Source organism: Pithys albifrons, chromosome 4, assembly GCF_047495875.1.
Source record: "Pithys albifrons albifrons isolate INPA30051 chromosome 4, PitAlb_v1, whole genome shotgun sequence".
Classification (NCBI taxonomy): domain Eukaryota; kingdom Metazoa; phylum Chordata; class Aves; order Passeriformes; family Thamnophilidae; genus Pithys; species Pithys albifrons.
This window is the reverse complement of record NC_092461.1, coordinates 93,196,065-93,210,062: the sequence shown is the minus strand read 5'-3', so window position 1 is coordinate 93,210,062 and position 13,998 is coordinate 93,196,065. Positions and strand designations below refer to the sequence as shown.

The 13,998-nt window shown below is 38.4% G+C and overlaps 1 protein-coding gene across 1 annotated transcript in view; it reads left to right on the top strand.

Moving 5' to 3' along the window:
• The window catches only part of GALNT12 (polypeptide N-acetylgalactosaminyltransferase 12), a 46,580-nt gene that overhangs the window by 19,360 nt on the left and 13,222 nt on the right, over positions 1-13,998 (top strand). The window contains exons 5-7 of the mRNA XM_071553151.1: positions 954-1,071; positions 7,061-7,237; positions 9,851-9,982. Of these exons, the coding sequence (XP_071409252.1) occupies positions 954-1,071; positions 7,061-7,237; positions 9,851-9,982 (427 nt within the window). The remainder of the gene's footprint in view (positions 1-953; positions 1,072-7,060; positions 7,238-9,850; positions 9,983-13,998) is intronic.

Here is a 13,998-nt window from a genome sequence, read left to right as displayed (position 1 = left end):
GTTATGTAGTTTGTTTTTTTCCTTCTGTCTTGCCTCATCTCATTCCATTATTTGAAACAACATGTGACAAAGTGAGACAGTGTTGCTTAAAAAAAGATAGCTGGTAAAATTATTTTCGACAGAGTAACTGATCACTGCACCTTGCATTTATTAGTATTTACCTCAACAGCAATTTAGTAAAATTCATAAAATGTCAGCTGAACTCAGTTCCAATCAGTGTTATATACTTAGCACTTTAAAGAAAGTAATTTTCTAAGATTGTAAACAATTAGGAACAATATTGAACAAATACAAGTTTATGTATATGTGCACTCTCTACCCTACTGAAAGTAGATCGCTTGAGTGCCCTGTCACTCTGGGCCTTGTGATCTTCCATGAGGATCCAGTCTTGACTCCCGATTTTCTTTTCCCCAGACCTAGTAAAAAATTTTAAAACATACAGATGGGCAGATCTTAGAAGAAAAAGGAATATCATTAGTGGTATATTTAGTTAATTCTTAATTGATGTCTGAGAGTTTTTTCACTTGATGGGATGAAAAATGTTGTTACTAATTACCAAAGCACAAATATTTCTTTAAGTATTACTTAAGTAAAATAGATAATGGTACAGCACCTGGGATTTCAAAGGAGACTAAAACAGTTCTGCCACACAAAAATACTTATGTTCTATTAGATGAAGATGAGGCAAGTCATTAACACACAAAGACACTGTGAGTGCAAAAATTTTTATGACAATATTTACACATTCTGAGGCTTGTTTCAGATATAATTTTTTCACTACCAAATTAAATTTAAATGGCATCATGGTAACTGATCAATGTCTGGCTTTTACTATGTATCCAGAAAAGACTGAGAAAATGGAAAATAAAATACATTGCATTTTTTATCTGTTGGATTGGTTTATTAATATTTTTGCTTTTTATTCAATGCAGAGTTACTATTTTCTTTTATAGGTCTCCAACCATGGCAGGTGGATTGTTTTCTGTCAGCAAAAAGTATTTTGATTATCTTGGTTCATATGACACAGGAATGGAAGTCTGGGGAGGAGAAAACCTTGAATTCTCATTTAGGGTAGGTAGCTTAATTGAAAGTTTCTTTTCCTGAGAATAAAATAAATTTCTTATTTCTTTCTTCATGTCCTTTTACCTAGTGAAATAGCTGTAATGTAAGCAAGTGTTAGGAAGAGAGTATTTTGGAAGGTGTTTATATGAGTCTTGTTCTCACACTTTGGTATAGCTGTTATTTTCCTTCCAAATAGCCACTTAAAAGCAATTTTTAAAAACATGCCATTGTTTTGAGTGCTAGTATAACATGTAGGTAGTGGTGTGATACTAGCAGGTGCAGTTTATGTTCTGTGGCTTGAAGAAGTTCATTGGAAAGAAGCATTTGTAATTATTTGGTGTGACTCGGCGTTCTCACTGTGGTTGATGGAGTGGGCAGAAGGCAGCTGGTGGCTGTTCCTGATGGGGCAGGACAAGGTAGCCCCTGTACTTCTTTAAGTCTTTATTCTGTTTCACCTCAGGAACAGTTGGTATAAAGGTTGCAAAAGGTGATGGGGAAGATCTCCAGAAACTGTAGAGCTGTACCCCATCAGAGGGTGTACCAGTGCTAAGGTATGAGGTAGATAGATAGTTGTAATGAAAAGGATTTACATCAGGGAAAAAAAGAGGAGACACAAAATAGTCCAGACTGATAAGGAAACCAGTCTTGTCCTCCTCAACTCATCTGTTACCAGTGCTGTGGCTGATTCCTACTGAGTACTGGCTCCCTGTGGTTTGCACTATATCACACTTAGCTCACTGAAGCAATCCAGTGGTCATGTAAGAGGGATGCTGTAGGACCACTTTTGGCTTTCAGAGAGTTCTCAACTTTTTTCCTGGATTTCCCTTGTCTATTCTGCCCATCACCCGTTATGTTTTATGGTCATATCTGCATTTTTGTGAGTCACTGAACAGTGGATCAGGAAGCTTAATTTTTTTTTGGTTGTTTTGTTTTGGATTTTGTTTTTGTTTTTTTTTTACCAGGTGACAACAGCTTTCAGGGATAAATAGCATTTTAATGTTACAAACCCACTTTCTTGAGAAAGGAGGTATCAGCAGACTGTCTCTCTTGATGTCTACCTGTAGAGAAGCATGGAATCTTCCTATCTGCTGTTCCTGTCTCCTGCTGCTTATAGTACAGGAAGCCTATCAAAGACGGTACAGAATTAAGAAAGGTTAATAAGCATAGGCCTAGAGTTCACATGGTTTCTTCCTGGAGGGGGATTTTTCAGCTGGAAATCCTGATTAGTCTGAGTTTATGATCACCTCCTTTTCCACATAGCAAAATGTTTCTGCCACATGAGTTCAAACACACAGCCTACTCCATCAGCACTGTGACCCTCTAAAGCAGAAGTCTCCCAGCTTGTCTACAGTTCCAGTGTATCCAGAACTGCAACTCTTTGTATGAAACCTCAAAGAAGCATGCTCAGCATGCAGTTCTTGGCTTTCTGCTCTTCATGTCTCACTTTTGGGGAGATAGATGCTTGCCAACAGAACATGCCTGAGCCTTTCCCTTTATGACCCCCTGCACTGCTGCTTTGGACCCAAGTTTCATTGCCATTGACCTCTACAAGGCTCCAGCAGCCAGTCTCATTGTTTATGTTACAGATTCCCCTGAACCAGGTGTTTGACCCCATGGGGTGCAGCAGCACCTATCAGCAGTGCCTTTACTCCTTCAGCATGGAGGAATGTGGTCTCCTCATGGGACAGAGGAAGCATCAGAGGTGGCCTAATGCACAGGAAAACCACAAAGAGAGCAGCAGAGTTCCCAGGAGACAACACATGAGCACACTGCCATGCCCCACAGGGGCCAAGCAGGCACAAGGGTGTAGGAGAGTGGAGGGATTTCAGGGAGACAAACGCTTTTACAGGACAGACTGTGCAACAGCCGATGAATGTGCCTTATCATGTCAGTTTTACAAGTGCAGATTGCAGGTAGGATCTGGACATTTGTACGTAACATGCTTTCCTGTATTTGATTTGGAGCCCCTGTGTTTGTGCTCCCTATGGTGAGGATTTTTGTGCAAAAGAGCAGAGTGCTTTGATTGTGTTCAACTGTGATCTTTTGGCTGCCCACAGTGCTCAGAGAGGTCAGGACGGATAAATCACTGTTAGTGCTGTTGTCCTTGTGTTTTCTAACCTGTCAGACCTGAAAATTAGGAGCAGGACTACCCAAAAACACTGTGAATTAATTTAATTTTGTTCTCTTCTCTGAAAACACCACTCTATCCTGATGACATGAAAAGACTTGTCCTCAAGTTTCCTCTTTCTTGTACTTCAGTTATTCTAAACTGAAGAAATTCTCTGTGGTTTTGAGAGGTGCAACAAGGACAAAGTTTTTGCTAAAAGCATGATGACTAAGAGAGATGGAAGCTATGTGCTGAATGTGGAATCGAGGCAATGTACCTTCATTTTGGATTCCTTAATGCTATTTGGCTGGATAAAATTTCCCTTCATGGGCATAATGGGCATTGAAACTCCTCTTTCTGAGGGATTGAAAACATGCTCTTCCATCTTCTCTGTCTTGTACATGGAGAAAGCGGAACCTGCTTGCAGCTTCCCTTCTCCCTCTTGGTCCTGCTAGTGGTGCTGCAACATAAGTTTTTTTTCTGGGGACCAAGGCTTGATACACCTCTGATCTGTCCTTCAGTTCACTATATGCAAATAGACCTATCTTCTCTTACAAATGTTTTTGCCCATGATCCTGGATGATATGCCTCGGATCGCCTGGGGTCTTCCCTTCTTCAATCTTTTTCTGGATCTGGAAATTTGTCTTGTGTCAGGAGCAGCCAGGTGTGTCCATGTGTCTGAGATGCCTCCACCCTCCCAGCTTCCAGCAGATTGAGCATGAGAACCATACTGGGCGGCTCAGCTGCAAGTCAGCAAGAAAAATTGTAGCAGATAGGGGCAGCAACATAGTGTTGCCCACATTTTCTTTTTGTTCATGATGTAGCGTCCTTTTTTAATTTTTATTTCTTCAACAGAGTCCTAATATGTCAGAATGAGCTGGTAGAGCTTATAGAGCTTTTCTTCTTTAGCATTTATTGACCCAGTGTTAGGTCAGTTGTCCAAAGACCCTGTCAGGGACAGGGATTGCAAGGCCAGATCTGATCAGTTTCTGCAGGTTTTCATAATGTCACAATCTGTCTCTGAAAAGAAAAGAAAAAATACCAATAATCTGCATGCATCAAGATGAAAGTGACAGTAAAAAGAAATGTCACCTTGTTTTCTTCTCAAGGTAGAGGAAAAATGTGCACTTTTATAATGGGGGCTACGAGTTAACCAGACCTAATAAAGAAACATCTCTTTATGTACATGAGCATGCAAAATATACATGAAATCTAATGTGCTTTTCTGTTACAGAAGGTTGAAATAGTTTTACAGGAAAATCTTCTCCAGAGTCACTTATGTAGCATTTAGTAAAAACCTTTAGTTTCTCTGTTAAATTCCTTGCTTTATTTTATGGTTGTTCGTTTCTACCTGATTTTATATAGTGGTCATAATGTCTTCCATTAAAATGAAAAGAAGTAAACCTTTTGAGGAATTATTTATCTGAAATATGTTTAATTTTCTTTTGTAATAGGAAGGCTAGATAAGTTTTGAACTGTTTTAGTGAAATAAGTAGAATATCATGTGCATCGCTTAGCAACATACAGTTATTTTTTAGAGAGTTTTAGTTATTGAAAAGTTCTGGAATTCTCTTTGTCATGAGTTTAACAGAGGTATGGTCAGTTTGTTTCATTACATTGAAATCAGATTTTATGAAGAAAGAATTGAAGCACATGCTTCATTCTTAACTGTATATTTTTTACTTCAGTAGTCTGTTTCTCATGTCTTGTTTAAAACCAGACTGATCTAAATAGTAATGATCAATTAAAAATACTTCTATGGAATATAAAAATTGAAAATTGTTAAACTAATACATTTAATAGTGCTTCATACTTGCTGACAAGTCTTGAATGATAAATTTCAACTTTAAAAAAGTATTTTGAACATAGAAATAATAATTATGAAAATACTGTTTTGAAACAACTCTCAAGGGAGATCTTGAAGTGAAGGTGGATAGCTGGTTTCAGAGCAGCTTGCAAAATGGAAGTAGCGTAACTTATGTGTGAAAATATGCAAGTTGTTTAAAAGATCAGTACAGCATTCTAGATTTCTTGAATAATTCCTTTGGATCATCTTTCTGTTCAAATGACAAGTGTATTGTTTCCCTGAAAAACAGCAAAAAAGAGGAGAGAAACCTCACATGAAAAACAAGAAATTAAAATTTTAAATCTGTGAAGTAAAGGTTATCCAGTGCTCCCTATAGTTGAATAATGAATTACCTATACCTTTAAGGAAACTGTTTTAGAGGTAAACTTATGTATTTAAGTGCTTACACTTTTGTAATTAAGCACACTATTGTGCCACGTGTAAAGGTCTGATGTCGTTATCCAAAACCAAATCAATGGAGACAGTGTTCATTGATTTCCAAATGAAGAAATTTGATAGAAACTGTATCTTTATAAAAAAAACTAGCAGTCTAAAGACAAATTCTTCCTTATGTATGCTGAAAGCCTTCATCTGTAATGACTTTTTAGATCTCTAAAAATCCTTGAGAGAGAGAGGTGGGAGAAGTCCCATCACCAACCTTCTGACATTTTTAGCAAGAGAACTTTTATTTGCAACTTATATCTTTTACTCCTGCTGTGTTTATTTGAATAACATGTAATTAAAAATGTATGTCTTATACAAGAAGGTTATCAGGGAGAAAACCTCTACCCCTTAAAACTATCCCAGCTAATTTTCTTTGTCCTCCATTTACAAAGGAATGATGATCTGCCAGTTATGCACAGTTGAATACACAAGGAGAATTCTAAAAATCTTTTGTGGAACGTCTATCAGAGTCATTGGTGATAGTCTCAAGATAGTTCAAGTACAGCAATATGTCCTGCCTTTCTTCCCATCAAACTAAATTTCAGAAATTTTTTCAGGCACCCCTTGGAAACAGGGTATCTGCCACATTGTGGTCACATGCAGTAACTAAGAGGAAATACTGAGCTATACCTTCTTTCATTACATCAAACTCAAGATCGGAGTGGGTGATGAGAAAGTGGCTATGTAGATGCACTGCCAAAAGTCCATGGTTTTCAGAGGAGAAGAGTATAATTATAAAAATGTGCACAGAGTGACAAGGGTAATGGATCCACTTGGTGATTATTTACAGGCTTTGTCTCATGGACCATACATTTCCTGACCGGGGGAGCCAGAGGCAAGAGGATGAGCATAAGGGCAGAGTTAGTTCTGCCAATTCCACATTCAGATACAAATACTTCCCTTAGCAGCAAGTAGAAGTATTGGTTTAGATAGGGGATGTTGTTTCACTGTTGTCTATTGGACCACCAGAAGTTAGTTACAGAAGTACTTTTCTTTCTCTCTTCATTTCATTTTGTTGGGTCTGGGGCTCCTTTCCCAGGTTTCCAATGAAAATGATTAGTTAAATTTTTATCACTAGGCATCTGTGCCTCTCCTTTAGATTGCTGAATGTAGATATGGGAACACAACTTGCTGTTCTCCAATAATAGGACAAGCTTACTTGTTTTGTCAAGTCAGCTTTCCAGTAGAATATGGGCAAAGATTTCTGGTAAGAATCAGTTATCAGCCATTGGTGTCTTTCTGAGGTGGCTATTGACATGGTTAATTTGGAAAAGAAACGTGCTTTTTTTTTTCTTTTAAACAGTGCCTGCTTATGTTATAGATTGCATCTTATCATGAGAAAGTAAAGCTAAAAAGGGATATTGCAGACCAGAAAAAAACAGAGATGAGGTTATCTCCTTGTGAGGTCAGAGCAAATACAGCAACAAGGATGTAATTTTATCTGGTTTATTCATCAAATGAGACACAAAATTATTGTATGTGTTACTTATGGTATGGTGTGATATTCTTGAGAAGGTATTATCCTTACACAGGCTTATTGTTCCCCTATCCTGCTTGCAAAGATTCTGATTAATGATATGCAATGTTGATTCCTTGCTCAGATATGGCAGTGTGGAGGAAGTCTTGAGGTCCATCCTTGCTCCCATGTAGGTCATGTTTTCCCCAAACAAGCTCCATACTCACGGTCCAAAGCTCTGGCAAACAGTGTCCGTGCAGCTGAAGTGTGGATGGATGATTATAAAGAACTTTATTACCACCGAAACCCACATGCTCGCCTGGTGAGTTCAAGTCCATTGCTCCTGCAAGTTCAGCAGAATTTGTTTTCAATGAGCTATTAATTAAGCTAATGTTTAACATGGAGTACTTGTAATGTTCATTTCTTACTTCTAAAATTTTTTCTCAAGCATAGAATGTATATAATTTTTAATTCCTTGAAAAAAATTAGAAATCCTGTAAAAGTGGAAAAAGGCCAAATCTATGTGAATATTGAATGAATGAATGAATGAATGAATGAATGAATGAATGAATGAATGAATAATGTTAAGTGAGGTGACCAAAGTAAGGAACAGTTCTTCACTTCTGTGAAATGGCTGATACAGGATTCTCTCAATAAAGGACTTCAGACAATTAATGAACACAAATCGACAAGTTTCAGTGGACAGTAGACCTTTAAGTGAACAGCATGGTAGTAATCCAAATTATTTTAACCCACTAAGTGCCTACCAGCTTCACTCCCTCCTGCCTGTCTTGTGATAGTTGTAAAACTTTGGACTGATGTAAACTGAAATAAAATAGGTATTTCTGTCTGATTTACTGCTGCACCATGTTTGGTTAAAAAAACCCCAAAGCCAAAATGAATATTGAAAAGATAAAATTAATTAAAATAAGTCCTAGGAACTTAGATGAAAATGTTCCTAATAAAATGGTTCAAGTATCAGTTCTGTTATTTTGGGGGGTGAGGGGGTGGGGAAGTTAATATTTTTATTAGCCTTGAAAGGAAAATACAAGATTATTTGCTTGCAAAATTTTTCAGGAGATAAATACTGTGAAAATTGAGTATGTCGATACAGTAAAGCAGTGTGCAATTAATAACTTGGACATATTTATTTTGAGGGGCTTCCAGGCTGGAAGACACGTAACACTGAAATATCCTCACAATGCCTAGAAATGGCTGAAATGAACCTCTGGCACAAGGCCCAGAATTCAGGCCCAAAAGAAATCATTCTGTGGCGTTGCTTGTTTCTGGAGGTGCATGACCTCCCCAGGCACTACTCTTTGGATGGGAAGTTTTCTAAGTGCTGTCTTTCTGGTTTTGTGCCTGGGGAGAGCCGCCCTGCAGTGGGCTCTGGGCACCAATCTCCAGCTACACAAGACCAGAGCTTAGGAACACGGCTGGGGCACAGGGAACTAGTGGCCCACCCTTATAGATATGCCAGGGGTCAAAATGCTCTTGAAACCATTAGGCTTTTAAAAGATATGCTGGAGGATGCTGGAGAAGCTGCATTTGGTTAACTTCCCTCTTTTGTTCCTTTGGATTAAACTAAGCAATTAGACTATTATAGTCTACGCATTCATAAAAATTGTTTTACTTTCACACCATAAAAGCTGTTTAGGTTTTATTAGAGTCTGACTTAGAGAGAAATATGGGATTCACCCATAGGCAATGCCAGCCTGATTCTGCTGTTCATATGCAAAAAGAACAATAAACGTTGATAATTTTTCTTGTAAAATGCTGGGCAGCTTATGTCTGTATAATGACAGAGGTTTAACTTAGAGGATATTTGTGTGTTAGTATTGGAAGTTTGGCATATTGGCTTATTGCAGCACAGTGGATGTAAGCTGAAACTCGGTAGTGTTTTTTCCCATATCAGAGCTGCTGCCAGTGAACTCTGGTTTCAATAATACTCTGTGCACCACTTGTTGCATCAGTTGAGTCCAGACCTTTTTACTTTGTTCAACTCAAATAATCAGTTCTGTAACATAATGGAAAAAAATGGAAGTTGTGGCTGCAAAAATTGGTTCCATGAAGTTTCACTTCAAGATTAATGTTCAGACCTCAGAACTAATATGTCATGGTGTTTGTTTATTCAAACAGACATCTCTGCCTCTGCTTTACATCTGCTTTGTGTTTTCAGTGGTTATTTCCGCAGCTTTGAGGAATGCAAATACATTTGTTGTTTGAAGAAAGAGTGTGTCAAGTGACCTGTAAAATCTGGGGACTATGAACGTTATTTCATGGCTGACTCTCTGAAGTCCCTAGTCAATATAAAGATAAGGTTTTGAAGAGAGACATGAAAAGATGTGAACTCTGCTTCAATCCATAGATAGGGAAAAAGCCTGCAATGAAAGCTTTTTTGTGGAGGTTTGAGATTTCATACTCCCCACCCCTCAGAACTATGAAGTTCAAAGAAAGCATTAGCAGATTTTACAAATTTTATCAGTTAAGCGTAAAACTGTACAGGTAATTTGCAAATGGATGGTGGCATAATTTAAAATCCTCCAGATTCATTCACTGCTTTTGAGATTTTTCAATTATCCAGTTAAAGGAAGTTTTATTTTCCAATACTCCTTCTTGGTCTCTAGCAATCTGTATTCAAAGGCTTCCTCACTTGCAGTTTCAGGGACTTTTCTGAGACAAACTGTCTTCTAGAATATTTAAAAGTTTTACTTGCACAGTTCCAGTTCTTTTTTGTCAACATTTAACAAATCTAAGGATAATGAAATCAAATCCAGCACCCAAACATGGTGATTTTTCCTGGCTAGAAGTCCTACTCATCACTGTAGCATACGGTTCCTAATAATGTATATAGATAATTTAAAAGAGAGCATCTGTTCTAGATGGGTTTTTTAAATTTTCCTTTTCTTTTTTTCCCCCTTCCGCTTTCTTTCAGGAACCATATGGAGATGTGACAGAAAGGAGACTTCTTCGAGAGAAGCTGAAATGTAAGGACTTCAAATGGTTCTTGGAGAACGTGTACCCGGAACTTCACGTACCCGAGGACAGACCAGGCTTCTTTGGAATGGTATGTGGCTGCTGCGAAGGGGCCTCCTTGCAGTTCTCCGAGCTCTCCTACTAACTCAGTGTGAAGATTATTTTTATACCAAAATCAGTTTGGGATTTTGGTGGAATCCAGTTAAAATTGGTAGGCTTTAAAATGTAGGTTCTGTCAGAATCTTTATTTTAGGGCATGTTTATGAGAGAGTTCTGTGAGAGGTAATGTTGCCATGAATTTCTCCTTTCTATGTGACATCTTGGGACTGTTAAAGGTGGCAAAGGATGATGTTTTTGTTCCTTTGAACTTTGCATTGTGAGAAAAGAGAATAGTAGAGTGTTTTAGTTTTTAGTTGTAGAATTGAAAAGAGAGCTTACTTTGAAACTTGTCTTTGCACATTTTACCTGATGAAAACTATGATGCTCTGGTAATAGAAAAGAGAGCTGGTGCTAAGTGCTCCCAAATCATAGGGGATTCTGTATGTCAAACCCAACATGTTAATTTTTAATCTGGAGGTCACTTTAGACCAACAAGGGTTTACATGCAATTGGTTCAATATCAGAATCCTCTTTCTTTTGAAGAGTTGACAGCTTTCTATGCTATTTTCAGCTTAGAAATAAATATCAGCTATAGCTCCATGTATATCACATTGCTGTAATCTCATTTGGAAGGGATGAAGGCAGAGATGATGCAGCAAATACCTGCTTCTTCTGAAAAATCACCAGATGCCTGCTGAATTTTAGGAAGACAAAACTGTACCTTTCTGCCAGGCAAAGATATATCTAATACCTTCTTGATTACCACTGCCACATGGACTTAAAAGTACTTTTGCTGGTAGCTCAGTTGCTCTGCAGATCCAACTAAGATGCGTTCCCACACTGCTGCATCACATCTAGCCCTTGTCTTGCTGCCATCTGCCCTTCAGTTACTCAGTCTCTGCTGGATCTCCTTCAGGGAAGGAAAAAATCTGATCACTGTGTGCATACAAAACATAGAGGAACAAAGTCTCCCCACAGTCTGCTGTAATAGCTTTGTTACTTGTTGAATGAAAAAGATTCTTATGTGGAAATGCTGTGGTTTCCCAAGGGGAACTATTTCCCAGGGAGAGCTGTGGGAGCTCCCACAGGGAGAGCATGAGTTGTCAGCAAAGCCCTTAGGAGCATCTGGGAGAGTTACCGCTCTCCTCCATTTGTCTTGGAGCTTGTACTTGAGTTGGTATTTCTGTGTGATCACTGTCATAAAAGGTATTACCTACTGTTACTCAGTACCTTAAACAAACACTGGTACATTAGTTTGGTTTTTGTTTTGTGCTGGATTGCTACTAACAAGGCCAGCGACAGTTGAAGCCGTAAGATATAAGACTTACCTTCCAGAAGCATTTCAGTAACTTCATCCTCCCCTCCATCTTCATCCTTCACCTCCACATCACTGGTGGTGGTGATGGTGCTTCAAATTCCCTGGGGAGGGGAATGGATTTGTGCAGTTTCATTCACGATTTAACTGCACTTACCATCCTCAAGCAAGGTGTTGACAGTACTAGAAGTAATAGTTCTTGTTCAGAGCTGCTTGAGGTATCTATAAGGTAATTCAGGTGTACTTTATATATTTCTCTAAAAACAATTCTTAAATGCTGTCATCTAGTTTGTAGTGTAATAAGATTACCCCATTTTTTAGGGGAGGAAGAATTTAAAATGTGATTCAAGTACAGTTGTACTCTAAGAAACTGAGAGTGCAAAAATTACACCTACTGATTCAACTGATTTGTGGATCTTGAGTCCCATCTGCTAGCTTCAATGAATCATTGATCATGTTCTTACTCTGCCTTAGCTATGTAGTGCTTTCTTAGTTCACAAAAATACTGTGTTTAAAAGTGGCAGCTTTGTTAACACCTCAGCTTAGTGTCAGGTTATTTAATTGTTCAAAGAGAATACAAAGGAATGTGGGGATTTATCTCTCCCTTGAAAGTCTTTACACTTTTGAACTGATGTTGAAAATCTATCTAAGATTACTTATAAGTCAGCCATGTGTTATTGAAATAGGGTCAAGAATTACCGGGCAGCATTCAGTGCCATGCACTGACAAATACACACTTGTGCTAAATTTTTTTTCTGGATATGTACATAAAAATATCCTTACTATGTTTGGTTGGCTGAAAGGTTAGCTGCCTAAAACTTTATTTAAACTTACGAATTTTGATCTTTTTGGCTTTCATATAGCTTTGGAACTTTGTGTGGGACATGAACTAAACCTTTTGACTTGATTAATTTCGTTGTGGGGCAGGAGGCATTTGATGGGTTAAAATAGTAAGTTGTCAGCATTTCTGGAAAGGCTGATAATACCTTTTAGGCTTTTGTGTAGAGCACTGATGTCTCTCTTTTTCTGGCATAGCATCTGATTTGGCCATCCTTGAGCATGTCCTTACTCAACAAGTTATATACTGTATTTGTGCTTTGGTTGATGTGAAATCGTAAAAAGACTCAAACCCCAGCCCTGTACAGGTTGCCCACCTAGATAGCACAGACTAGATCTGCTTAAAAATCTTAGCTACTCTGAGAAGGGATGGTGTGGGTATCTCTAGGAAAAACTTTGAGCCATCTTGTGTGGTTAATATTAATCCAGTGACATTGCTGCATTGTAGAGCTGCATGAAGATAGAGGAGGAAGTGGGCAGCTCTGTGGTCTCCTCATGTTATTGGTGACTGTGGAAATGCATGTCTGCAAAGCAAGGGAATAGTCAGAGTTCCTTTCCCCTCTAAGGTATATATTAAATATTGCTGGCATTGAGGTGCATATCTGAGGATACAGATTATGGTCAGTCAGGGAATTTGGGTTTGCACTTGGCATTCAGATTGCCTTTAAAAAAGAGTGATGACACAAAAATCCGGATTTTACTCTTTTCTGTAAGTTTGATCACTTGGCAGAGACACGAGAAGTTTTTCTTTGTTCTACTCAAACTAGCTGATATTTCTTCCAGCTGAACGTGAAGCAACTAAGTTGATAGATGTCTGTTGTGACTATCTATGCAGTGGCTCTTTCTGCTATCTCTCCATAAAGGCATCTGTGACTGACTGAATCAGCTGGGAAATAAAAAACTTGAATTTTTCTATTGGCATCTTCCTTCTACATTTTCCTCAAAGACTACCTCATCTTCAATTAATTTCCAAATGCTTAGTCATAATTTTCTTCTAATTTAAACCAGATATAACGTTAAAAAAACAGGAAGAAAGATTTTAAAACTATGCCTTTAAAACTGAAGAATTTTGTTTTGCTGTGACATGAAAGAGAAAGTTACGTAAATTATCTAAATATCCCATGATATACATGGACAGGCTTACAGAAGAGATCTTAGCTATGTGGCTTAAATTTTGTTATCAAAAATAATATTGCATGTCTGGTGTTCCAAGTTCTCAGAGGTATTAGGCTCCAAAACAGCCTCCTCTAGGGTATGCCTCTAAAACTGCATTATAATCCAAATTGTAGAGCTGCCACTTGAGATTGATTTGGTACCCAAGATTATGACTGACTTGACCTGGAGATCTTATGCCTATCACAGGAAAATATGCACTACTTAGTTGGCTGTACAGCCTCTGAAAGCTTTAAAGAAACTTTTCAAAAGGAGGTGGAAAGAAATTCAAGTATTTGGTAGTAAACTGAACGAAGATTTGGGAAGGGCTCTACCCACGTGGGTGTGTCCTTTGAGGCTGCGCAGTCGATTTTTCAGGTGAGGCACAGCGTGCATGAAACTGGTCCCACCCTTTAACTCCTAAGGTTTATCTGCCATGGCCAAGCGAGTTTGGATGGTGACAGTGAAATCCTTGGGACTAGAACCCAGGTATTCCCAGGAGGTCTCCCATCCAACTACTAACCAGGTTTGACCCTGCTGAGCTTCTAAGATCTGATGGGATTTGGTGTCAGGAAGGCATTTAACTGCTGTTTATTACCTATCCCAGCCTGCAGAGTGATAGCTAAATGTCATTGTAGAGTAAAACTGGCAACGTTTCAATAGGAGGCAAATGTTGTAGAAAGACAGAGCCAGTAGTCCTGCAT